The sequence below is a fragment of the Lissotriton helveticus genome, chromosome 8 (assembly GCF_964261635.1).
Source record: "Lissotriton helveticus chromosome 8, aLisHel1.1, whole genome shotgun sequence".
NCBI lineage: Eukaryota > Metazoa > Chordata > Amphibia > Caudata > Salamandridae > Lissotriton > Lissotriton helveticus.
The window spans coordinates 1,503,999,805-1,504,027,001 of NC_136069.1; the positions used below are offsets into that span (position 1 = coordinate 1,503,999,805).

Sequence of the window (27,197 nt, forward strand, 5' to 3'; positions counted from 1 at the left end):
CAGGATGCGCAGGTCCCTTCGCTCATTCGTTTAACGCCAGACGATGCAGCCGCTTTACAAATGACACCGTTGTTTTGGAACTGGACTCGATTTATGGTGCCAAAAGCGAGATCGTAACAATTTCACTTATTGAAAATAGAGATTTTTGTAAATGGAGAATATTTATATAAGTATAAAAAGATTTTGGAAAAATATAAGTGCATTGGTTTACTGTACTCGTTTATAAAAATATATATATAACTAGTCCAAATTGTGATTAATGTATGTGGTAGACTTGGCACTTCTGCATATAGTGAAAAGAGTCCCTTCCATTCAAAGATGGCCGCCGCATATGAGAGCGGCAGAAGCTACTTCCTGCTATAATGTTCCTTGCGATGTGAGTGCCAGATATGCACTCACTTTGCTGTCAGTTATATTCCCTGCCATGGTTTCCGGGAACCCGGCTGTTTGAGGGAGACGGGTGTAGAAAGTGGTGGTGGAAGAGTGCTAGCGCCAGGGTTTGTGAGTTTGACCTTGATACAGGACGCAACTCTCTCTAGCTCGCAGCCATGACAACCCTTTCTCCTATTTGCAGACGTCTTTTCCAAAACTCCATGAAGTTGGTACCCTGCTGTATCCCGGCCACCCCTTCCCTGCACAGAGGTAAGTAAGAAGGCCACCCGCGGGAGCAGACATCGGAATTTTTATTGAAGGATACAGAGCTAAGGGATTTTCTCAGGCTGAATGTCTGCTAGTACTTCATACAGTGCTATGTAGTTGTTTAAGTGGTATGAAAAAAAAGGTGGTAGAATTGAAAGAGTGACTGAGTGGTTAATTACGGAGCCATTATAAAAGGTGCGCCTTATGCTTCTAATGGTGTACTTAATATATGTGGATTTATGCATTCGTAGGTAGAAACTTATTTTGCAGAGCAAATAACTGCAATCAGGAGTCCGTTTGGAAAATTGCTGACAGTTGGTGTTAATGGCCCAAAAGTACAGCAGCTACATAATAATTGCATGCAAAATCTCACACAGTCATATTAGAGGCCATTTAAAGTATACAGTACAAGGCGAACCAGCGTGATGCTGTTCAGGTACTGTAAGAAATTGTGTTAGTAGTAGAATGGGATGTGAGCCCTAGTCAAGCAGCAACCACAGTCCTTTTCAGGGTAAGGCAAAGGCCAACTCCAAATTAACGTATGCTCAACCCCCTGGTAGCTTGGCACTGGTCCGTCAGGCTTAACTACGAGGCAGTGTGTAAAGTATTTGTGCAATACTTATTAAGACTCATTATCAGGCCCTGGAGAGTTTTCTACAGGCAATAAAGAATGCTTATGATAATGTAACAGCGGTGGTTCTGTCAAGGTAAGGTGATAAAGAGAAACATATTCTTCCTTAGTTAAAAATATGGTATATAATGAGGAGAATGATGAAGAAAGGTTTGCTCTTGAAGGAACCTCTTTACACACCAGAGCTCTCCATTTCCCCAAGCATTTAGAATAGGCGATGACAGCCAAGGAAAATCACTTTGTCGGTTATAGTTTCAGAGTTTCTTCTTTCAAGAAATCAAAAGTGGAAGTAATAAGCTCCTAAGTAACTCACAGAAGACCCAAAGACAATGCGATCAACCTAACCTTTCATCTTGAGAGTCTACATTCCTTCATCAACCTGTAGACACACTGGACATTTTTTGAAAACCCTGACAGCCAAGCAGAGAAAACCAGTATCTCCTCTCCAGATGGGAACCATCGGGGCAACCTGCAGTCCCTTCTTTCCAGTTTTATGGAGAACTCTGGCAATCAAGGGGAATGTGTGAAATGTGATATAAGCTGCTGTGGCTACTGTAAAGAGAGGATGTCTTAGTCTGAGAACTAAGAACCGCATTCTTTGGAGCAATACATTTATTGGAAGACCATTGTTTCTAGTGGAAGTAAATTGATCAAATCTCAGCCTTCCAAATATACTGAAAGATGATTAGACCTCGGTGCAACTATATTTTGGGTGGGAACTTCACACTCGTGGATCTTTGGGCACATTTCCTGTCCTGTCCCTAAGATGCAAGCTGCTTGTAACAAAATATTCTCTTTTGTCCCCATGAAGAGTCCAAGGTACATCTGCTAGGGATCTGGCTGCTATTCTGGCTATTCCAGTAAGCACGTTTATGAGATTGTAGAATGTTGAAATGTCTCTGCAGGGTAAAGGTTCTGTGCTTTCCTGAGGTGAAAAGAGTCTTTGTCTGTGGAATGATCCCATTGTGTCACTTTATAGTGGCTTTTGTGTTTAAAACAAGTGGCATTAGAGATTGAACATCAATTCTCCTCTCCCAGTCACCACTTGTTCAGAGTTAGAAATGGGATTCTTGATTATCATCCTTTGAGTAAAAGCACCAAAAGACCATAACATGGCAAACTAGGAGTTTGAGGTGCATCTTTACCCATGGTACTGTAACAATACAAGATACTCTCTCCCCTTGTGTCTGGTACCGAATGAAGCCAAACCTGTCTACCTTACTGGATAGCCCTTGGTCAGGAATGACAAATACTTTGACTGACCCATGTCACCAGGAAAATCAGGCTGTTTTTCTAAGATTAGCTTATGGCTGATTAATTGCATTTGGGTGCATACTTAATAGGACTCTGCTGAATCTTGAGTCAGCAACAAGTGGTTTGTAAATCATCCAGGTATTGCTGTCCTTTTTATATCATTGGAATGCAGGACCCCCAGCAGTGGGTACATGGTCTCTGAAGCAGCTGTCTAGTGCACTTCAGACAAAGGCCCTTTTTCGAATTCTGTGATACTTTATACACTCTGTGCCCAAAGGGATTTTGTGCAAGAAAGGGAGCTTTGAGAGACATGGTCTGGCAGCGCAAGTTGGCGGCCACCATCTTTTAGTGCTCCATTGCTGCACCAACTAACCTGACCCATCCGGGCAGTGCTGGGGCCTGCGGTGTTGCACAACCGTCCCAAAAGACCGAGGTGGCCGCGGGGGCACTGGACGCCTGTGACGTAGCTCCTAAGGAACATGGCGGTCGCATCCCCTGGGGCGCAGTGGGGCCTAAAATGGGTGGCCGTAGAGCTCCAGAGGGAGGGAGCCAGGCCCAGATCGGGACGGCCGTCTGGGGGAGCGACTCAGGAACCAGGGGAGATCCTGGCTGTGGTGTCCCTCCTCCCACCCCCGATGACGCGAAGACCGTGAGAGAGTGAGGAGGCTTTCCTATTCAGACGTGGAGGTTAGCCATTTTTTGTCAATGGGAACATTGGGATCGAGAACCTGGGGGATATAGTGTATGGCGGTGAGGTTAAGTCTTTTGAGGCCCTACAGTATTTAGTATGTTCTCGCGGAGACCTCACGGTTTAAATTCGTGCAACTTGCACAAGCTCTCAAAGGAGACAAAATCCGTGTTGGGACCTCGCTGCATACTCCCCATTGGGAAAGTAGGTGTTGGGCGTAGCACCTCCTCCGAAAGTGCCTCTTGCCTATGCCGCACTATGCAATATAATGCCCTGGACAATCTGGGGAGACAACGGTAGAAATGGGAAAGAGACATTGGGGCCATGGAGGATGCACCCCAGAGAATTGGCCATTAAAGCCACCCACAAGGACCATGTGGTGGGAGGGGAGAGGGGGGTGTACGAAAGCCGGGGATGCCCTAGGAAATGAAAAAAGGTTTGAGGGCACATATCATGCTTGACAGATGACTTTGACGGCTCCCCAGGAGCTGGGAACATGCCATATGATGCCGAACGAGGAGGGGCTATTGGATGGTCGGCACCCGAGATGCCACCAGAAATGTTTGCCAAAATACCCTGGACCCCAAGGAGCCAAATAACTACCGGCCCATCTCCCTTCTCCCTTTTTTTGGGAAGGTCCTGAAGTCGCTAATTAGCAAACAACTTACCACCTTTCTGGAGAACAATAACCTACTGGACCCTTCTCACTCTAGGTTTCGGGCCTTACACCGTACGGAAACCGCTTTGTTGGAGGTAGTTGACAACATAAGACTCTCCTTTGATGCTGGTCAATAAGCCATCCTGGTTTTACTCAATCTGTCGGCCGCCTTTGACACCATCTTCCACAGCACTCTTGTGAATCATCTGTGGGGGATGGGTGTCAGGGGCCCTGCATTGAACTGTCTCAGGAGTTATCTAACAGAACGAACTTCAAAAGTACACATAGGTACTTTTGTCTCCAGTGACCAATCAATAGACGTAGGTGTCCCCCAGGGCTCATTCTTAAGCCCCACACTCTTCAATCTGTACGTGGCACCCCTTGCCAGTGTTATCAAATCATATGGCTTCGAGACAGTATCGTATGCGGACGATACTCAACTGCTAATTTCGTTAGGCCCAGATCCGACTGATACCGAACTTCGATTCATGAAGTGTATGTCTGACATACACATCTGGATGCAAACCAATCATTTGCAACTCAATGCCAGCAAGACGAAAATCATCCTATTCGGTAAAGCCCAAACCTTGTGGTCGAGTGATTGGTGGCCTCCCAATCTCGGCCCCTCTCCATCTCCTACGTCGGTAGCTCGGTGCTTTTTGACAATCACCTCTCCATGAATGATCATGTCAATGATATTGCCAGCATTTGTTATGGATTAATGTGCAGTCTTCGTAAGATCTTGCAATGGTTTCCACTGGCTTCTCGGATACCGCTAGTTCAAGGATTAATCAGCAGCCGGCTAGACTATGGAAACACACCTAATGGCCTCCATCAATGAAGAGCTCCTAACTAAATTGCAGGTCCTCCAAAATACAGTTGCCAGACTGGTATTAAATCTACCCTCCCGATCCCCCTCGATACCAAGTTTGAGAGCTCTTCATTGGCTTCCCATCAGGAAACGCATAATATTTAAGATCAACTGTCTGGTCCATAAAACCTTTCTTGGACATGGACCACACTGTCTTGCAGAAAAACTCAGGTATAAACCCCCTCCAGAACTCTTAGATCCACCAATAAACATCTTCTTATCCCAACCAAGATTTATACTTGCAGGAATGGCAGGAGATCCTTTACGTATCTTGCCCCCACCCTATGGAATTCACTCCCTCTGCATCTACGTATGGAGACCAACCATAAATATTTTCGGTAGGCTCTCAAGATCTGTCTTTTCTGATCTTTCTTCTCTCAGCCTCCTCTCTTCATTCCTTCTCCTCAACTGTTTTTCGGGATAGGCTAGCACTTTGAGACCCTCGGGTGAAATGTGTGCTTAATAAAATTATATAACATAACATAAAAAATACTGACTGTTAGGTGGGTGAAGGTTGGTTTCCCTGGGCACACTGATCATGGGTGTGTTGTGGGGTTAATATATGTATGTTTCTTTATTATGCTGTTCTGCTAAACAAATAGAAATATATTTCTTAAATAATAGGGGCTTCAAGAGTATAGATTTCAGCTCTGTGTCCTCTTGTCGAGAACATAACAAGGACTCCTCACCGCTATCACTCTTGCAGTCGTGATAGGTGTGCTTCCAGAGAATCACAAGATATACCTTATACAGGCTGGTGCTACTTCTCCATTACTTCCAGGATAGGCCTACAATCCACACCTTCATTAAGTGCAAACCTTCTGAGTGGAAATTTCTTAAAAGTGATTGCCACCAAAATAATCCTCTTCACTGATGTTCTAAAACTCTTATCTATGGGTTCACATCGTGAAGCATTTGAACATACTTTTAGGCCGTAGTTGTACTTCCTGCTAGGCCTAGGAAGAAATTCACTTTGAGCAATTGAGGATCTCTGTTTCCAGCCATGGTTTGAATACAGCTTGGTCTGGAAGCAGGGAATGAAAGATTTCTCTAGTTCTGCCTATTTTGTTCCCAATTATGGGTTTTACAATGCTTGGGGGAAGAGGGACACTGGCACTGACATGAACTGGTAATGGCTGAAAATATCTACAAAGCTGGTATCCCATCTACAGACAAGGCAGGTAATCCCAGATCCTCTAATCACAGATTGGACCAAAGGTGTTCCACCTCAGCTCTCATTACTTTTTGCATACCAGAAGATTATGGTTCCTGGACCTTTTCCAATCCTTCCTTGGGTCCTCCGTGGCATAATTCAATTCTAGTTTAGGCCAGGATTTTCCTGGGAACTTCTTTTCTACCACCACATTGATAGTTTTTGAAGCGCCACTTTGGAATTTTCCGCTGATACAATTTTATGCTTGTAAGTAGGCATAGGTACAAAAGGGGGTGGTGATGGACGGAGCATCTGAACCAATCAAACACTCACACCCAGTCAAAAGATCTGGGTTTAATCCATTACCGTTCTTTAGCCCACTCTGCCACCCAAGTGCAGACATGGCCATATGCAAATCAGTCTGACCCTGTGCCTCATGGGAACAGTCCAGCCCGAACTGCCAAGCCATGCCTTCCCTGGACCGGAAACAAGCTTCCGAGGACCGGTTTCAGCCATTACAGCCGTCTTCAGCCCGGCTTGCTTGAATCCAGTGGCAAAGTGAGCAAGGGACTCACGTCTGAGCATACCCTGCCACACTTATGGCGGCCAAAGCGGTACAAAAGGGGGTGGTGATGGACGGAGCATCTGAACCAATCAAACACTCACACCCAGTCAAAAGATCTGGGTTTAATCCATCACCGTTCTTTAGCCCACTCTGCCACCCCAGTTCAGACATGACCATATGCAAATCAGTCTGACCCTGTGCCTCATGGGAACAGTCCAGCCCGAACTGCCAAGCCATGCCTTCCCTGGACCGGAAACAAGCTTTCGAGGACCGGTTTCTGGCATTACAGCCGTCTTCAGCCCAGCTTGCTTGAATTCAGTGGCAAAGTAAGCAAGGGACTCACGTCTGAGCATACCCTGCCACACTTATGGCGGCCAAAGCGGTACAAAAGGGGGTGGTGATGGACGGAGCATCTGAACCAATCAAACACTCACACCCAGTCAAAAGATCTGGGTTTAATCCATCACCGTTCTTTTGCCCACTCTGCCACTCCAGTTCAGACATGGCCATATGCAAATCAGTCGGACCCTGTGCCTCATGGGAACAGTCCAGCCAAGCCATGCCTTCCCTGGACCGGAAATAAGCTTCCGAGGACCGGTTTCTGGCATTACAGCCGTCTTCAGCCCGGCTTGCTTGAATCCAGTGGCAAAGTGAGCAAGGGACTCACGTCTGAGCATACCTTGCCACACTTATGGCGGCCAAAGCGGTACAAAAGGGGGTGGTGATGGACGGAGCATCTGAACTAATCAAACACTCACACCCAGTCAAAAGATCTGGGTTTAATCCATCACCGTTCTTTAGCCCACTAGGAAAATAGTTGTAAGAAGAGGCAGGATGCAATGAAGGACATTAAGCTGCTGTGCTAGGGGAGAGGGCTGGCCCATGCCTCTCTTAAAAAATAACCTGTGCCAACGGGCAAACCATTAGTCTTGCAATGATCAAGAATGGACAGCCTGTCCTTATCAACAGAGTCTGACTCGTAAGATGGGGGCATCTGACCCAAGATCTAACCCCGCCCCCATAAATGAACGAACAAAAAATGAACATTGACCAGCACTGAGAGCTCCTTATAGTGGCCTATATGTCTTTTTGTTATGCCAATAATTCTTACAGGTTTTATATTAGATGGAAAGATCTAAGCTCTGTTATTGTGATGCCTACAGTAAAAACACATTTTAATGACGATGTTTACGTTGCTATCAGTGGGGTGGGGGAAAAATCTTGGAGAAAAAAAAGATAACCTGTAACTTGCAATTACTGAATGCGTCTGTTGGGGATGTAGTGCAGGTAAGTGTGCAGGTTTTGTGGAGATAGAGAGTAGGTTTTGGGAAGAGGAAGATCTATATGTCGGAGGTGTGCCGTATGATGCATACTGTTTGTTGTGATAGAGCCAAACTGACAAGTACCCCTATCTGCGCATGTAATGTTCTAGCTGACATGTAAAGTAGTATCTGACCATGTTTATTGTATTTAGGGTATTTATAGAACTCTTACCTGTGCACAATTGAGAGCAGAGTGCTTAACATGGGACAAGGGATATGTTACATCGAGTGCAGGTTACTGAGGCACACATGATTATTTACAATAGCCTGAGGCAAAGCTAGGGTATGCCTGGCATTTTTAGTACCTAAATATATAAGGCATAACCTGAATATCTAATGGCAGTGTCTGAACATGCCACACTCTTATAAGTTGATACCACTGCTATTCTCAGGCTATCCCGGATATAAGACTGCCTGAGGGTGTCCAATATAATATGGAATATGATTGTTCTACCTCAACCTGGCATGTGATGGCTGTTCTTGAATATGATTGTTGTGGTTAAACATGTGAGGAATGCACCTAGGTGTGAGTTTGCACATGCTTACATTTTGCATACCCAAACATTTTATGATGGCATCTTATTGTTCAAATCTTTTTATTGCATTCCAATAGACAAACAGTGAGCAAAACAAGTGAAAACAATCAAATCAAATTTCAAAACAAAATCCAACAAATCCTCGGCCCATACCCTTACCCTCCCTCCAGAGTACTCGCATCCAGTGTCATCTGATTAGTAACTCGCTATTCACAGTCTGTGGGTTCCCCCCGTTCTGCCCCCCCAGTTCGTGCTAGGGTATCAGTGCCTGCCAGGTGCAGTAAACACAGGTATCTAGGGCAAGTTAACTCCTGAAACACCGTGGACAGGAGAGCAATATACGATGGCCCAAGCTTTCTGTAGGAGTCGCTCTGACTGGTTAGTGCAAGGGTTAGTTTCTCCATCCTTAATATGTGCCACAAGTGGTGCAACCATTCGAGGTGTCTCAGAAGCTTGTTGGTGCCCCAATGTGAGAGGATGTTTTGGAGGGCTGCCCCCAGTGTGAGACCAATGTGTCGCCCCCCTGTGGGATTTAAGAGGAAAGGTGAGAGCATTCAGGAGCCCTAAGATGGTGTATTCGGAGTAACTGTGTGTCAAAGTGAGTAACTAAGTCAGTTGAAATCGTGTCCCAATAGTGTGTAAGTTTGGTGCAGTCCCATAGCAGGTAGAGCAGCATCCCAGGAGACCCACAACTTCTCCAGCAGTCCATGCTACATGCAGGGTACCCCTATGGAGGCGCACTGGGGTAAGATACCAGTAAGTAACTATTTTAGGAGCTGTCACAATGCTGCCCAAGTTACGTGCTGTGTGTTGCGCTCTATAGTGAACCTCATCCCATTCTTTGTGTGTCAGCATCCACCCCAATTCAAGGTCTCACAGCTTCTGCCCTGAAGTCTTAGTCGCCGGGACAGAGTGTTGAAGAATACCATATAGTTCCGTGAGAAGGCGGCTATCCGAGGTCTTCATCACCAACCACTTCTCAAAGGGATTAAGCGGGCGCTATGCCATGGCTCGTACAATCTGGCGGGTGAGCCAATGACGGACTTGAATGTAGTGCATTCCCTACAATCTGGCAGCACATAATCTTTACGCAACTGCTTAAAGGGAGAGGGCTCTCCTCGTCAACGAATTGGCCAGTAGAGCAGCACCTGCTAATTGCCATGGCTTGGACGCAGCTTTGTCTGGGATACCGCTGGTGTAAAGTCTGTGCTAACCTCGAGGGGAGTAAGCGGAGAGGGAAACAATAACAGGCTTTTGCGCGTCCCCACCCGATCCACACCTTAAGAGTGGCTTTAGTGACCGTAGAGTAGTAAATGCCCCATGCTCTCTATGCTTGTCACACAAACGGGGCTTTCCACAGATGTGACTCAACTACTGCCCTGTCCATAAACAACCAGGGTTTCTCGGATTCCTCCCTGGTCCATTCCACCACATAGCGGAGTTGTGCCACCTGGTAATAGTGTAGGAGGTTGGAAACTCCTACGCCCCCTCTTTTGTGGACCTGTAGATCTGTTCCTTGCTCATGCAAGGTATCCCCTCTCTCCATGCAGGGACTGAAGCATACCTGCGGGAGCCTCTATCGGGAGGGCCTGGAACAAGAACAAGATCTTCGGGAGGGCAGTCATCTTCAACGCCGCCACTCGGCCGAGCCAGGATAGACAATAGTGTTTCCATTGGGCCAGGTCTCTCCAGAATTGCTGGAGTGGTTTGATAGTTGAGGGTTGCAGTCCCCTACACCGTCAGGGCCTGCTGACCCCCAATTAGGGGTTGGAGGTAATCAACCACTGTATTTGGTATTGGGGAGCTACTAACGCCTCTGTCGCCGGAGCAACCCAAAGGTCGAGAGCCTATGACTTCTGGATAATAATACGGAATCTGGAAGCTTTTCCAAAGACCTCCGTCTTTGCCAGAAAGGCCAGGAGGACCTCGACAGGAATGTCCAGTGCCTCTATTACGTCATTGGCATAAAGGCTAACAGTGTGTTCTTACCTGCCAAAACAGACACTGTTGATGTTCGGATTTTCCCGTATGCACTGGGCTAGAGGCTCCATATATAGAGCAAGCAGCAGGGGTGACAGCGGGCACCCCTGGCAAGTTCCCCTGCGGATAGGAAAGGGAGCCGTAGTTTGCTCATTAACTTGAACCGTCTCTTGCAGTTGCCCATAGTTACCCCGATGTAGAATTGCGCCTCGAAGCCAAAGTGGTTGAGCGTTGCCTCGAAAGAAGGCCAATGCACCTGGTCAAACACCTTCTCAGCATCTATGGGCAGGAGTATTATTTTCCTCCTTGAGTGTTTGGCCTTGTCGATCAAGTGAGCGATTCGCTTGGTGTTATCACTACACTGCCCGTGTGGAACAAATCCTGCCTGATCCAGATCAAGCATGCCCAGCATAAGTGGACCCAACCGTTCTGCTGGGATGCTAGTGAGCAATTTAATATCCACATTGAGGAGGGATATTGGGCGATAGGAGCCACATGTTTTTTTGTCTTTCCCTCACTTAGGAATTACAACGATGGAGGCATTTAGCTTCGAAGGCGGCACCATCCCCAGGCCAGCGATCCAGTTAAAGGGTTAGGACTGGGGCAAGTGCAGTGCAGATGCTTTTATAAAAGAGGGCCGGAAAGCCGTCCAGTTCCAGTGATTTGAGGGGTTTTTAGTGAGCAATGGCTGAGATAACCTCCCCTGTCCGGATTGGGTGATCAAGAGTGTCTGCCTGGGCTGGCGTCAGTCAATGAGTATGCTCATCTTTGATGTAGAGGCCTGGATCATCCGGGGCATGGGCCAGCTCCGAGTAGAGCTTCTCCTAATAGTACTAGAAGGTGGACGCAATGGGTCCTTCCCCTACGATATTGGTACTGTCCTGCGCTAGAACCACTCCTGCCTTTTGTTGTTGTGCTATAAGTCTGTTGGCTAGTAGCCGCTCACACTTATCCTCCCCCTGCACCTATCCCCCCCACATAGGAAGAGTGTCGGAGTCTAAGCAGTGCATATTTGGCCTTGTCCTGGTCCAGTCCTGATAACTGCATGCGCGCCGCCACTAGCTGCCACCAGACCTGTGGAGCTCCCGCGCATTTCTGAATACTTTTGAGTTCCCGTACTTTCTTGTGTAGGTGCTCCCTCTTGACGCATTGGATTTTGTTATCTGCCGCCGATACAGCAATAAGTGTCCACCTGCCCCCGATGACAACCTTAACCGCTACCGCGCTAGTGGGTTTTCCCGCTGTGCGCTGAAATTTGAAAATCGCGCGGTTTGTGACAAAGCCAGCTCGTCATCCGCGTAGGGCAGGTAACGCCCATGACGAGCTGGCTTTGTCATCCGCGTCGAAAGGGTTAAGGGTTACCCAGAGGGTAGTGATATATGTGGCAGCGGTATCATTAATGGTGAGGAAAACCGATATAGCTTGGGTAACCCTCGTCACCACTTCAGGCATATCGAGTAAGGTCTCAATTTCTCCATGACTGGGAAACGTGCCACTGGCAGGGTAAGAGACACTGCAGCGTGATCGGATTGCGGCTCTATCTCTAACGCTAGGACCAAGGTTTGGATCTCTCTTATCCCCAGAAAGTAGTCAAAGAGCTTGTAAGTCTTATGGGCATGTGAGTTAAATGTGTAGTGCTGCACTTCGGGATGCTGGTCTTGCCAGAGGTTCCTCAGTCCTATCTCCCGTAATCAGTCGGCTCCCTCAAGGAAAAGGGCCCCAGTGTGTCCATAACAGTGCGCCAATGAGCCCAAGTTGTTGTTGAACACTTGATTAAGATCTCCCCCTAACAGCACCATCCTATCTTGGGAGGACATCACCAAGGCCGTCCGTAGAGGCATACAGGGAAGCCAATGTAAAGGTGCAGTCTCTCACAGTATATGTCAGCAGCCTCTCTTTTACGTCTGCTAGTTTAGAGCCCATCCGCCCACGGAAAGTGCGGGAGACCAAATGGCCACCCCTGCTGTCTTGGAGGTAGAAAAAAGATCAACTGTTTCAGGAAAGCGCGGGACCTAAGCTTGTGCCCCTCTCTGGAGACGAGATGGGTCTCCTGTAGGAGTCTTAGGTCCGCCCTCGTCGGTTATAAATGGGAAATTATTCATTATTTGTAAATGTTCTATTTTCTGACCCTAATCTCCCTATGCTCGACCATTAGAACCATACGCAATCATCGGCAAGAGGTCCTTCAGTGAACCACTCCATAATTTCCTTCCTCTTTCTTTTTTGTTTCTATTTTGTATGGCTACTCCGCATTGCTATTGCAATGCTATGTAGATTGGTAACACATTTTGCTTCTTTCATATGTATGAAATTACAGATGGCCATCTGATTCTGTTCATGTTGTCTGAACATTATGTATTCAGTTATACTGCCTTGCCACACTCTTTTTTTTTTTCTGTTTTTGTTTTGCTTTGTCCTAGAAAACCCAATACATTTTTGGAAGAAAAACATAAATAAATGGGAAAGAATTGCTTTACTTTTAGTCGGATTGTTGAGCCCCTTCACATTGAGGCTGATCACCTTTAATTTATAATGTGGGGAGGGAAAGGGAGGAAAGCACAGCAAGGGCTACCCAGGGTAATAACAACCCTCCCTCTAATGTGGCCAGCTCGGACCCTGGCAGTCCCCAGCCTAGAGTGTAGTGCACTCCTGTGTAATGCAAGTACTCCCACCAACAAGAGCACAACGTATAACAGGTACAAAAACACAGTCCACTCAGAACTTAAGGCACTGGCCACGGCCAGGAGTGTCCCGTAGGATTCCCGGGGGTAGGGGCCCATTAGACTATCTCGAACACCTCTCAGAGAGGTCCTGGCACTCCACACCCCGGCACCCCCCCATTACTATTGAATGCGATCTGGAAGCCTCTGTGGTGTTCAGTTAATCTGCAGCCTGTTGGATTCGCCAGTCAATGTGTTCAAGACCGGTCGCCGCTCCATGGCTTTGGTTTCAGGATCTGGGTGCAGTCCCTTAGAAGAGGCGGAGCTTCCCTGCCACTAACGGCATTTCCTGCCTCTCAGATCTTGGGGGCTGGCCTGCTGTCTCTTTACTCGGTAGACTCAGGGCTTTAAGTGGGCCGGGTCTCAAGGGTTCTGAGCACAGGCAGTTTTTTAAAAGGGGGCCACGAAACGGGTCTCTATCAGGCTCTGTTTTGAGACCTGGCACAGGCGGTCCGTTTTTTAGGTCTCCCCTGTGCCAGCGCATGCGCTGTCCTGGCGAGACTTATAGTAAGTGGGCTTCAGAAAATGCTACCATGACCAGAAGTTTGAGTGCACGTGTGCGTGCACGCGCAAAGCCGCCATCTGGTTCTGGCTTTCCTCGCGGCACAGGCGCCATCTGTGTCTCGCTTGCTCTCTCCAGCACCTCGCTTCGCCCCTCCCCCACCCCCATCACAGAGCTCGTCTCTCTCGCGCGCACCATTCGCGGGCTTGTTGTGTATTGCAGCAGGAGACTGCTCTCCTCAGCCGCGCTCCACTCTCTGGCTCACCCCCTGCTCCCCCTCTCACAATTAACTTTAGTTTTATGTGGGACAGAAAGGCTTCCCGGTCCTTTGTCCAGATTATTGCCAGCCAGAGCTAGCGCCATGGTTGGTAGAGTGCATGTTTGAATGTTTTATGTTGGAAGCGTCCGGCTGCAAACTAAAAGCTACGTAGGTGCGCTTATGGAGTGGAAGCTGTATGTATGGAACTCTTTTTTTTAATACACACTTGTATCGTATTTTCCTGTGTAAATTAGAGGTTTCTGGTGCACACCCTTCATCATAATGCACCGGGCCGCGCAGGCGCTTTACGGCTGGGCGGCCAATGCTTGTCTCTCAGGGTGCACTGCGGGTCTGGTCTGTGCCGCCGTCCCTCTCCATTCCTGACGCCTCAGGCTCCGTGAGGCTGACCAGTTCGCTCAACCATCCCGCAAGGCACTGCCTCCCCGGTCTGGGCGGGCCTTAACACAACGGCACCTGGCAATGGGCAGAAGGATGGGCCATGATCCCGCTCACTTTCGTTAGATCAGCAGGTGCGTCGCTTTCCACACGTGCTTATTTCTGTGTCAGCAGCTGCTCAGTAATGCGCGCCCGGCTCTTTCCTAGCGCATACGGCCGCATGTTCTCTTGTAGGCTCGGCTGAGTCACCGCAGGATCTCTTAACAATATTAAGTCCATCAATGCTTGCAAATTGTCTCCCATCTGTCCAGAGCTGCCCACATTAGCTCTGTGTACCGTTTGGTCATTTCAATTCACCTTATTTCGGCCGGATATTGGTCCGATTACTGATCGACCAGCAAAGCTGCACCCCTTGGCTGTCGAATTTAACCATGCAAGCTTTATATAGCTCCTACTGCTAGAGGTTGCAGGTTCAGCTCGCTGCAAACAGCAGGTTGTTGATGCCCTGATTGCTGTCAGCATGTTTCCGGGTACCGGGCACCCTGTGTAAGAGGAGACACTGCAGCTTTTAAAGTGTGAGCCTTTATCAGAAAAAGAAGGGGGGACTTTAAAGGTTATCTGGTGCCCTCCACCCCTGCTACTTTGATACCTCCTTTCAGCCAGGAAAGCGATATTACCAATGGCCCACTATAGTGTGGATCACTGCCACTTCGTTTTTATTTCACTAGAACTAACCATCCTTGTGAGCAATGAGGTTTGTCTCTATTCCCTAGGAGGATAAGAAATGCCCTTCGTGGCCAGGGCCTGGCAACCTCGCAGCCCCTGCCATCCTCCCCCCCCCCCCCCCCCCCCCAACACCCTCACTGCATCCAACCTGATCAATTTTGCCCTTCCTTGGACTGCACATCCCCCCATTTTGAAGCCTTCTACCCAAATTAGTTCCTCTCTTTCGGATACTAAATTAGGTGCTTCAAAACTTTGACTCCTGGACCTCCGTTAACTGGACACAGTGACTTTGCGTCTGACATGTTTGACATTCAGATATTCCTAAACCAGTTTGTTTGGTTTGTTGACTCTAATGAAACTCTTCATTGGTTCAACTGCGGAGAATATCTGAATTGACACCTTGAGTTTCTACAGATTGAACTCTCTGTAAGGGCAGCAGCATGACCAAAAGCCCCTAAAATGAGGTCCATCAAAAGAAAATGCTAATCTTGCAAAAAAAGTCTCATCACGTAGCAGAGAAAAGCAGGCAGGAATCTCAGAACTAAAGACTCCATCTATAAAGAGTGACATTTAACTCTTAGAGAAGGAATTGAAAAAGGTTAATTTGCAGCAAGGTGTTGCAAAGGCACTATCCAAGGGGTGCCGCTCGTAGCCGTACATGTGAGGGGACCTTGACTTGCTCAAAAATCACCGTGCCTAATCTTTTATGAGAACCTGAATATTTTTAACATCCCCGTGCTCACCGCCTGAAGTGTTATTCTCCTGAGCTTCGTGGACTCCGTGGCTGGGACTGCCTGTGCCGATTAGGGCCAGCTGAGGATCAACGCGGGTGGGACTGCGAGGACCAGCCTGCACAGCGCGCCCATCACCGCTGCAGCTGGGGCCTCTTCCCGCCCCTTCCTCCCTGCATATAATCTATAGCCACTTCCGCGTTAAGCGGGACCAGCCGGGCTAAGCCCGGGCAAAGGGCGGGGCCGTCTGAGGCCGTCTGAGGGCAATTGAGGCCAGGCTGGGCCACCCCTCTGTCAATATCTGGTACTGTTAATTTGTCTAACACGTGACCATACTGTTTGAGATTCATTGTGTTGTACTTTCCCTGTTAGTGCAAGTGATGGTAACTATCCTATTAAGATGGCTTTGCGCTCAGGTAGAGGCAGAAAGGTGACCCTCAACACTAACGGGGATCAGCCACCGGGACTTTGGACAATTTCATTAAACGGGCGACTGTGATTTTAGAAAAGGAAATACCCTTCACAGAAAAACGCCTGTCCATAGATCTCTTAACAGGGAAGCGTTCTTCTTTGGGTATGATAGGGTCATCGACAACCCCGGAACACCGTAGAGGAAATGATCCTTTGGTTGTCGCTGACCCGATCTCCCCCTGCTCCCTGTTGGCGGGTCCTGATGACTCATTGGCTTGCTCTGTTTTAAGTTTAATGACACCTAGTATTGTATCAAGTGGCTCTAGCCGCAGAGTCTCTGATTAATCGCCAAAAGGAAGACCTATTGCGAATGGAAAAAGTCAGGTGTTGGGGGCGAGGGAAAATCCAGTTGCTACATTAAAAATAGGCAAAAGGAAAAGAGGGGGTGGGCATAGGAAGGGTGGCTGTGCAAAATCATCAAAAACGCAAAATATGAGTGATCCCCTAGCGGATGAATCCCAGTCTCCTAGACTGAGTGGTACATCTCTTGATATTTCCCAACCTCCCATTCAAAATAATATAAATGAGGAACTCTTTGCCAAAATGGAAATACTAATGAAGTCATTATTACTGCCCTTAGTGGAAAGAACGAAGCAAAATAATGTAAAGCTTGATCAAATAGAGAAGCTGGTAATAGCAAACACCTCTACGCTTGAGGTGTTGGTAAAGGCTGCAAAGAGTAAAAGTACTAAAGCCCCTATTAATATGGCACCAGCACCTTCAAAGCCTACGGGAACTATCCAATTGGCCCCTTCAACTTTGGTTAACCAGAATTCTCAAATAGGCCCTGAGAAAAATAAGATAGTGGCTATAGGCGCTCGAGGTACTGGGGCAGGTAGGGTGGTTGCTCCCAAATTGGCACCTCTGTTAAAACCAGTGGAAGAACAGGCAAAGGTGTGTGTACCTTTAGAAAAAGAAGAGCCTGTAAAGAGGGTCCCATTCGTAAACCTCCCCCCGGAATCTGTTCTATTTACAAGTATTTTGACGGGGGTACCAGCTATTAGTCCTGAATCATCTGAATCGCATAGAGATTTAAGGAATAAAGTAATTTTTAGGCTTAATAAAAATAGCAGACTTCCCCCATCTGTTAATACAGAGATTTTAAATGTCAGACGGGTGGCCTGGGTGGGCCCTAGTTCCAAGGATCTTGAAGGTGATTGTATTATCATCAACTTCAGAGACCCTTGGGTGGTTGATCACATCCGGCGAGAACCAAGGTATGGCAGACTGGGTGATATCCAATCATTGGGTGTAGATTATTTTTACCCATATGTGAATTGTGGTGCACCTCGTCCAATTTTGAATCAACGTAGGTGGGGACTCTTCTGTGAAAATCAACTAGATAGCAATATTTGCCACTCAGAAATGGGTTTGAACCACTGATGGGGCTGTATGGGGTAGATTGACAACCGAAAGCCTCCACCTGGGACATAGAAATGGATGAAATAGGCGGGGTTGCCATGCTGGTAAGGGAATGGTCAGACGAAGAACCAGCAGGGACTGGAATAGTGGCTGATAGAATTATGAATTCATGTGATACACCATTGATAGATCACTATGCTACAGGCCAAGGTGGGGGCAAAAATATTGAATTGGATGTAAGCACTACACAATGTAAAGAAAGCACACAGCGAGAGTCATCAAGCAATCAATTGGACGGGTGTGCATTCCGTTTGATCTCATGGAATATAGCAGGCCTTTCTCGTAGGTTACAGGATGAGGTATGGTTAAAATATGTAAAAAGCTTTGACATTATCTGTTTTCAGGAAACCTGGTGCAGAAATGATCAGAGCTTGGATGGGTTTAAATTTGTTAAGGTCAATGCTGAATCCTCAGCGGCGGGAAGGGCAAAGGGCGGATTAATGACCGCTATCTCTGTAAAGTATAATACCGTAAAAATATTGATGTTAGTGGATTCCCCCTGGTATCAGCTGCTTTTAGTTGTGAACTTATTTCCAGTCCCTTTGATTTTGATTAATTGGTATTACAATATCTTTGATCCGCATGCCACATCTGTTATCGACAAACTACAGGAGGAAATAGCTAAAGCAACTAAAAGTTTCTCTTCGATGTTTATTATGTGGGTAGGAGATTTCAATTGTACCGTATGTAAATTTAGTGGGTCTGGGGTATGTGTGTATTTTGGATATGGCATATTTTTCCAAATCGCTCCCAGTACCAACTTTTTTAGGTACAAGGGGTGAAATGAGTGTAATTGACTTTGCTATGGTCTCTAGTAGATATATACATTTTGTCGAAAATTTTCAGATAGAAGTGAACCCCGCAAGTGACCATAACCCTTTAGTTTTGAATTTGTGTCCGATGATTGAGAGGAATCAGACTCGTGAACAGCCAATGAAATACAGCCAGAATCAAGGCGTAACTTTGAAGTGGGACAGGATGGATGGAAAAAAGTTGGAGGAAGAGATCTTTAAAGCAAATATCTCAAAGATAGATATCTGCTTAACGCCTACCGCAGAGCCCGAAACAGTAATTAAGAATTTTGAGATGCTTTGTGGAAATGTGGCAGGGCACCTACTCAAAAGGGTGGGTGATAGAAAACAAAGGGAGTATAAATGGTTTGATGCTGCGTGTTCTGCAGCACAAACGTCATTAACAAAGGCATTGCACCAAGTACCGAGGGATAAGGAGTTGGTCAAAAGTGCAAGGAAAGCATACAAGGACACTATTTTTAAACGGAAAATAGACTTAAAAAAGAAGTCATGGGATGACCTGGAAAAAGCCTCGGATCTTAGAGACAGTAGGCTATTCTGGGAGGTAATAAATCGTCCCTTCCTAAACAGTGAGGACAAAGGCAATATGGTCACCCACATAACGGGGGGGACGTGGGAGGCCCATTACGCAATTTTTTTTTAATCCAAAAGGTGTTTCTCAATTAGTTAATAGCAATGGGCATGGTGATTTTAATTTCGACTCTGCATCAACACTTAGCCTTTCTCTCACTCTTTCAGAAGTCGAGGACGCTATAGGGAAAGGTATTTCTTTAAAGGCCCTAGGCCCAGATGCAGTTCCACTAGACCTCTTTAAATACAATGTCGATATGTGGGCTCCACTGTTACTTAATGTTTTTAGAGCGATTGTGGTAGGGCGTATCCCAACTTCATGGAAGGAGGCGGTAGTCGTACCAATTTTTAAGAGAGGCGACAAAAACGACCCGTGCTGTTATAGGCCAATCTCGCTAATAGATGCGTCCTGTAAATTGATGGGAAGGGTAATATTAGCGCGCCTGGAAACATGGGCTGAATCATCGGGCATTATAGTGGATTCACAGTACGGGTTTAGGAGAGGTAAGGGGACTACAGAGCAGTGCCTAAATTTGGCCTTAATTATGGGCAAGTACATGAGGGCCAAGGGTGTTTCGATTCACCTGGCCTTCCTGGACTTGTCCAGTGCCTTTGATACTGTATGTAGGGACAAACTATGGCGGATGATGGAGGCCATGGGGTTTGAAGAACCCCTGATTACCCTGCTTCGCAGATTGCATGCTGCAACTACTGTGAAAATTAGATTCGGTCCAGGGGGAGAGAAGACCAAATCAATCCCATCGACTGAAGGGGTACGCCAGGGCTGTATCCTGGCCCCTTTCTTGTTTCTAGTCTACACAAATGGCCTGCAAAGTTTTCTGTTGAAAAATTGTTTAGATTTTCCTAAAGTAAATGACAAATATATACCTATGTTATCTTATGCTGATGACACTGTGTTAATGACCCTAACTGCCAATAGTATGCAAACTTGCTTGAATGCATTTAACAACTTTATGCAGGATTTAGATCTTAGGGTTAATTTCTCAAAGTCATTTGCTATGGTCTGTGGCCCGAAATGGTCAAAAACCCGTAGCTTCACGGTAGAAAATCAAACCATTGAAAGTCGAAAATTTTAACTACTTAGGAAATCTATTTAACAAAACTTTGAGCTGGGACCCATTAATATTAGCCCGCGTACAAAAGACAACACGATCCATAGAGGCCCTTATTCGTTTTTCTAGCAAACTTGGTCAAAAACCGATTGCCGAAATGATGTCCCTATATAAAGCTAAATGCTTGCCTGTTGCAATGTATGGGTCTGGGGTGTGGGGGTCACATGGATCTACCAAGATTCAAGTCATGGAAAACAAGTTCTTAAAGCGTCTCTTATCAATTCCAACTGGTTCTTCTAATATCTTTTGCCATACTCAGATGGGCATAGAATTTGTGAGTGATACTATCCATGTTTCCCCTCTACTCCTATGGGGCAAAATTTGGCAGTCGGAAGATATGCAGCTTTCAAAGGAAATTTTGAAAGATTGTATTAACCGCATGCGCGCTGGGGCTATTTTCACGCTGCGCTGCTTTTTTCAAAAAGCCGCGTTACATGACGAGCTCAGCTCGTCATCAGCGTGCGAGCGGCGCAACTGATGACGAGCTGAGCTCGTCATCAGTGCCGAAGGGGTTAAACTCGATTATGCGATGCAAATCCCATGGTTGTTATATGTGAAGGAAACCCTCCATAAGATCGGCTTAGGACATATATATGTAAACCCAGAAACTATCCAGAAGGATACAAAGATGGAAATAAAAGGCGCCTATCGTTCCACCTTGGGTATGTTAAAAAATAATGCTGAAACGGTATATTATAGGGGTAAATTGCGGCACCAGTTTTATTTATCGTTTACGGTGCATACGCAATGGCGTTTCTATTTAACAAGATTTCGATCGGAAACATTGCATTTTTTATTTGCTTTTCCAAAGCAAGGGGTTGGCGTGAGAGGGTACCACCTTGCCCATGTGATAATAAAACACCACAATGTACGTTGCATCTTGTTCTTTTTTTGTTCCTTGTATAAAGACCCAAGAACCGATTTATTAAACCTGTCCTATTGAATATTAGACCGTGTAACTACAAAGAAGGATATGAGTATTTGATGTCAACTGCAGTTATATGTAGTGCTATGATTAGTTTTATTAGATTGGCACTTGACATTAGAAAACTTTATTGAGCAGTTTTAGTGGTAGTACCATGTAATAACAGATGCTAATATGTCAGGTCTCTGTTAGCTATAGCAATACAGCCTTTGATGATTTTATGGCACAAGCACTTTTGGGTCCTTTACCTTGTTTGTTGGAACTTAAATCTCAAAATTAAATGTTAAGGAAATTATATGTAAATTATCATTCAAATGGAAATCTGCGATAGTAGTTCAGATAATCTAAATGTATTGGTGTTTTTAACAATGTATGCTTTTATGATTCTGTTGATGAATCGAAATAAAGTTTTATGAACCACTATCCAAGGCTCAGCTAGAGGCCTATGTACAGGCTATCTTTTGACATCTACTCCAAGTGCCTGAGGACTGTGAAATCATCCTTGTGCTCACTGATTATGTGTTTTCTACATGCCAACTGCAGAAAAACAAGCATTGGCATAGCCTATAGGTCTCACCTTTGGGACCTTATGAGTGTTTAGCCAAGCAACAGTTGATGTTGTTGCACCAAGGATACTGTGCTGCATAACTAAATACTTATAAGGTCCCAAAAGCAGACCTATTGGCTATGCCAGTGCTTGTTTTCCGGACTGCAGTGACAGCAGTTTGCTGTCACTGCAGTCCGGAAAAAAGTGCAAGGGCGCAAAACAGCCCGATAGAGACCTGTTTCGAGACAGCAGGCCATCGATGTGCGCTGCCCGCACTCCTCACTTTTCACTAGTGGAGAAGTTATGGCATGACGTCATGCCAGGTGAGCGTTGTGGGGGAAGGGAAATCCTTTAAAGAGTCATTTTCCTTCTGGATTTCCCTTCCAGAAACGCAAGAGCAGCAACATTGTGATAGGGATACTAGGGCTTTAATTGGAAGCTTTTTCAATATTATATGTAACAAGCCATAGTTGCAGCTTATTTATCTTATACAACTAATAACCATTTACAAAGCCAATAGTCCTTACTTGTTGTAGGTATGATGTTACTAGTTGTATCACATATCTGGATGCAATGACAGAAACAACAAAATACAAGTCGGGCGGCACACTATGCTAAACACAGATTTTTTGCGTGTTTTGAAGCCACGCCCCTAATTACTCTGGCCACGTCCCTTTGAGCGACCCCCAGTTTTTGCATCCCTCTTAAAGCCCTGGGTAGACTATTCAATGGCAGCACCTAACAGGTCTCAGACAGGGATCGAAGTTGATGGAGCTTCTCCTCCCAGTGAAAAACTATGCGGAATGGGTGTCCCCAGGACTAAGTGATGCCCTTGTCCCAAAGGAAGGTGTTCACCTGGCGAAAGTCTTAGTTTCTGAGTACCAGCTTATGCCCGCAGAATTGCAAAGGATGAAGGTCCCTGGCTTTGCAGAGTATGGTTTCTTTGAGTTCAAAGTCATGGGCGCATGCCAGAATGTTGGCCGGACGGGCATTCTCTGGTTTTCTCAACCTCAAGAGTCCCCAGGAAGATGGGCAGTGAGGCGGGGGAAGAGCTCTAATCAAGCGCCTCGAGGCGAAAGTCTATCAAATATGTAGGAGCCCAGTGTATTTGGGCAAAGTCTCTGCCGGCAGAGGGACACCTTCAGGGTCTGCTTTGTGCTCTCCCCTCCCCCCCCCGGCCCTCTCCCCCCTACTGTCTGCTGGGTGCCTAAGCACAGTCTCGGTGGGGGGAGGGGGGAGGTGCAGGCTAACCCTGATGGGCCTACAACAGCCGCAGCTCAGGTCGTCCATCCAGTCTGCACGTTGTTCCCAGGGGTCTCAGTGCTCGTCACGTGCCCCCTCTGCTCCTCTCTCACCTCCGTCAACTGTGGCCAGCTCCTATTGTCACAGCTGAAATCCCCGCAGGGGGCAGCAGGCTCCTGTGGTGGATCTGCGAAGGCTCCGGTGGGTGTTGATGCCCCGCCAGCTGTTGTGATCTCAAGGGGCTGCTACGATGCACGTGTCAGGTCCGAACTGCACTGCTTCTCCATGGGGGCATCTGCTATGGTGAGGGCATCTGGGCAAGCCTCAGCAGGACTGGTGATTAGCACTGAGGCCGTAATAAGCATCATATCTGCTACGTTGTTGCAGCACCTAGCGGCCTGGATCCGCTTTCCCTGCGTTGCCCAGTATTCAAGGGTCTCTAGCCATGGGGGTCTTCCCAGTGCCACAGCCGGGCCCAGTGTGGTTTTGTCCCTGCGGGGCCACGGTCCACTCCTGATCTACAAGGCTGCTGCCATCTTGCAGGCCAGGGCCAGCTGCAATGCAGCCCATCGCGTTGGTGTACTGGGTCGTGTGACGGCCGTCTCTGATGGAGAGTATCCCTGGGGCTTCTGGTCAGGAGTGAGGCCTGATCGCTGGGGAGTTCACTTTGGTCCCTGGAAGAGGTCGTCAGAGTCGATGCAGGCAAGTCGTGGCCAGCGCGGGTCTTACTGTGCAGAAGCCGCCGCCATGTCGCGTTTCATTGGGCAGCTGCGACAGCAGAGCAGAACCAGCTTAGAAGTGGGACCCACTGCCTCTCGCAACGCTTCCAGGTGCCAGACCACTTCCAGGGTGTGGTGAAGCATCGTAGGGCATGTGCTTTGTGCTGTGGAGGGTGCTTGACATGCCCCAGTCGGCGGTGGCAATGGAGGGACAAGAAGGCATGTCCTATCCATCCGGCATCTTGGCCACGCCCCCTATGGTGGCATCTAAGACTGCACCTGGCATAAGATACATTCCTATCGATGTCTTGTCAATGCTTGTTATGATTTCTAAGTTAGTGGTGGAACAGTGTCCTTGAATCTGTTTTGCAAAACTTCTCTCTAAAATGACTTGCTTTCACGGTTATGTGACTTGTTGCTCCTAGTACCCACACAGAGCGGTCATTTTCTCTGTAAACAGTAAGAAATTACTTCTTGCAGTGTCAGATGCTGTAAAAACACCACAAATAATTATTTTACTTATAAACTGCAACACGGACAAATGGTTTGTAATGTTGACGACCAACGAAAGACCACAAATGTTACAAATAAATCGTAAAAATTGCTACTGTACTACAAATGTATTTCTTTTTTTAATGAGCAATAAAGATATTTGAACAAAAAAATCGTAAAAATATTTGTCTAAAATTAAGTACACAATCTAATAAATTTCTTGATTATGTGTTTGTCATTGGTTTCTCATGTGTATAAAAGCAATGTAAGAACGGTTAATTATGCTGTTCGTTTTATATTAACAGTAACAGGTTCTTCCAGAGTGCTTATTTTTTAAATCAATTTTTAGCTATGTAAAGCTCTTTTAATTGTATTTCTTGTGTTGATTGTATGTCTGTTCATTTCATGGACCTGCTTGTGATGTTTTTATCGAAATTTGTTGAAACTTGTATAAAAGCCCAAACGGATATATTTGACCACTGCGAATTTGCAATTTTCCAGGAGTTTTGACCTCAGCAGTTGTTGCAACTTATGAAATGAGAAGAGTGGAAATAACTCCTTTAGAACAGAGGAAGGTAACGTTTGATACTCACGCCTTGGTTCAGGACCTGGAATCTAATGGTAAGTAGTGGTGATGGGTAGGGTAACCCTCCCAAATATATACGTGTAGCATAACTTTTAGAAGATTGTTTATTTCCAGATCCACTCCTACTTCATACCTAGAGACACATCATGTTCTAATTCATTGAAAGTAAGATAGAAAGCCAAAAGGGGTTGAGGAATATGCTATAACATATGTTACTTATTTCAGCAGCAGAGCTGCACTTCAACATTATTTGCTTCTGCAAACTAAGATCATAGCATGGATCTGCCAGCTATGCACTATGATTGCCCCCATTAAACGTCTGTAACTCTAAATACATAGTAGTATAGAAAGTAGTTTACATAGTACACATTAAACTATTAAATCTATTCTGATTGTACTTGCGAAATGGTTTGATTAAATTTTGCTTACTATTTGTGATGTACTTAACGAGATTATGTATTTGCAACTGTGTTCTTTTATTGTTGATGACATCGCTGACAGTAATACAACAGAAAACCTTGCAAATCAAATACTGTGCACCTCCTTTACTTTCTATGTCAAAATGTCAGACCATATGAGAAATTACTCTTAGAGATGTAAAGTTTGCCCCTGACAGCTCCAATATTCAACACTGTTATTCAAAAACACCAACCGGGATGCGTCCTGTGAAGGGAAGTGTGAACATAGTCACATATTCAATACACAGCCACATAATTAGCTCAAGTACAGCCCTTACGATTAGAGAAGGTATGTTGACAAAAAGATGCGTAAAATAGTACTTAGAAATTTCTATATTTTATATGGATATTGGATCAAGAATTAGAAGCCAAAGTATATATGTGAAAGTGTGTCCTTTTCCTGTCTTACTACCATTTAGTTTTGATTTGAATACTCTTGACTTCTGGTATTTAAAGTTTAGGGTTACTGGGACATGCTCATGTGTTCGGCCTTAAAAATGAAACACATTTTTTGCTTAAAGTTTTGTTATTTGACGCTTTGGTAAGTTAATTGTGATGGTGTATAAAAGTTTGTAGCAGTTGCATAAAGTTGAAATACTGCAGGAGTGAAGGAGATATTTTTCTAACTTTCATTTAAAGAATACCATGTTCTTTCCCATGCCTTAGATCACTACTTACATTAGTACTGTGATTTGAAATGCCCTGTATAAATTTGCTCATGTTTGCTAATGGATATTTACATTAAGCCATTGATCAATCAACACAATTTTAATAGCTTCTATGGTACACTAAAGCCCTTTGGGAAGTTTACGAATTTTTAAAACACTCCAAAAATGTTTTCAAATAAATATTGAGGATTAAAGAAAGACAGGCAACCCTTTTAGCAGACTGCGCCTACAGACATAGTGTGCGTCCACAGTGAGGACTATGAGCATGATGTATTTTCCGAGAATGCCTCTCGCATGAAGGTTTGTGTTCTAACTTGTAATGTTACTTTTCATCCTTTCCCCTTAGCTATTTGTTCCCTGCTCCTCAACCAGTATGAATGTGATGTGTGTGGAATGTTGGATTGCTTGATGAGGTAGTGGAATGCTGGAGTGTCTCGTGAGGTTGATAGAGAGACAGTTAAAGTGTGTGGGCTGAGCAGCAAGGATGCTGCTCCTGGTGGGGCTGAACTTCATATTTTCTACCTACCATCCAAACCTGACAAGTAACTAAGCTTAATAAACCTCTTACTTACAACTTACCTCATGGCTATCTCTGGACTTCTTTTGGATTACATCAATGGTGACAAGGATGGGATCTAAAAGAAGATTTGGCGAAAATAATCTGCATGTTGTGAAAGATTACCTGTACCTGAAACTACTGAAGAACCTGAGGTGAAGAACAACGCCTTGTAAGCCTCACCAGTGTCCTTTCCACCGGACAACCCACCATTAAAGCGTAAATCTGTCAACCAAAAAGATTGGCAAACCTTTAAACATCTTTCTACCAGGGTGTGATTCTGGCTTCAACAAAGACTGGCACACCACCAAACAACCCGCTGCCTGGACGTGAACTGATCTGATGTAGAGTAGGCTAGCAGCTTCATTATCCAAGTACTACAAAATGTATGCTTTTGGATGCACTTTTGTGGAGTTGTTTGTGACATACAGTGGCTGCTGGGAATTGCTGTGTAAGATTGGAGCCTTATGTCCTGCTGCTTTGAAGTTGCATGAATCTGCTAGAGCAGTTGGAAGCACACAGTGGGCCCTATCGGTTGGAGCGCAAGCTGTCCCACGACATTGTGCTGTCTTGTGACGTTGTGGGAGCACGTACTCGCTGTGAGCCACCCAACGCCGTACAACCCTGCGTGCCGCCATCTTTGCTGCCTGAGGTTGCGTTTCAGCTAGAAGTACAGCAAGTACCGAAAGCGTCTGTGTAGAAGAATTTTCCTTAGCAGCATTGCCGCATTGAAGTCACAAGTCGATTGTTGTTTAGTCACAGCGAGACAGAAGTTTTCGCATTGGGTGCGGCGTGCTTCTCCGTACACTATGTTGCAACGTCAGAGGGACATTGATGACCTACCACGGGGTTATGCAAAACTCTCCACAAATTGAAGACGAGAATCTCTGTGACGGTATGGAACTGCTCAACTGCGAGTGGGTGTTTGGGTTCTTCATAAGTCATCGACAGCAGATTATCCTACT

General features: G+C 46.0%; 1 protein-coding gene across 2 annotated transcripts in view; it reads left to right on the forward strand.

The window, feature by feature from the left end:
- The first annotated feature begins 382 nt into the window (after positions 1–382).
- CCDC90B (coiled-coil domain containing 90B) overlaps positions 383–27,197 on the forward strand; it is a 110,910-nt gene continuing 84,095 nt past the window's right edge. Inside the window, exons 1-3 of one of the 2 annotated variants that reach the window (XM_078658482.1) lie at positions 383–497; positions 575–642; positions 24,466–24,585. In XM_078658482.1, coding sequence (XP_078514608.1) covers positions 594–642; positions 24,466–24,585 — 169 coding nt within the window. In that variant the 5' untranslated portion in view covers positions 383–497; positions 575–593. Of the gene's footprint in view, positions 643–24,465; positions 24,586–27,197 lie in introns of both variants that reach the window. The other variant, XM_078658481.1, reaches the window with a different exon arrangement.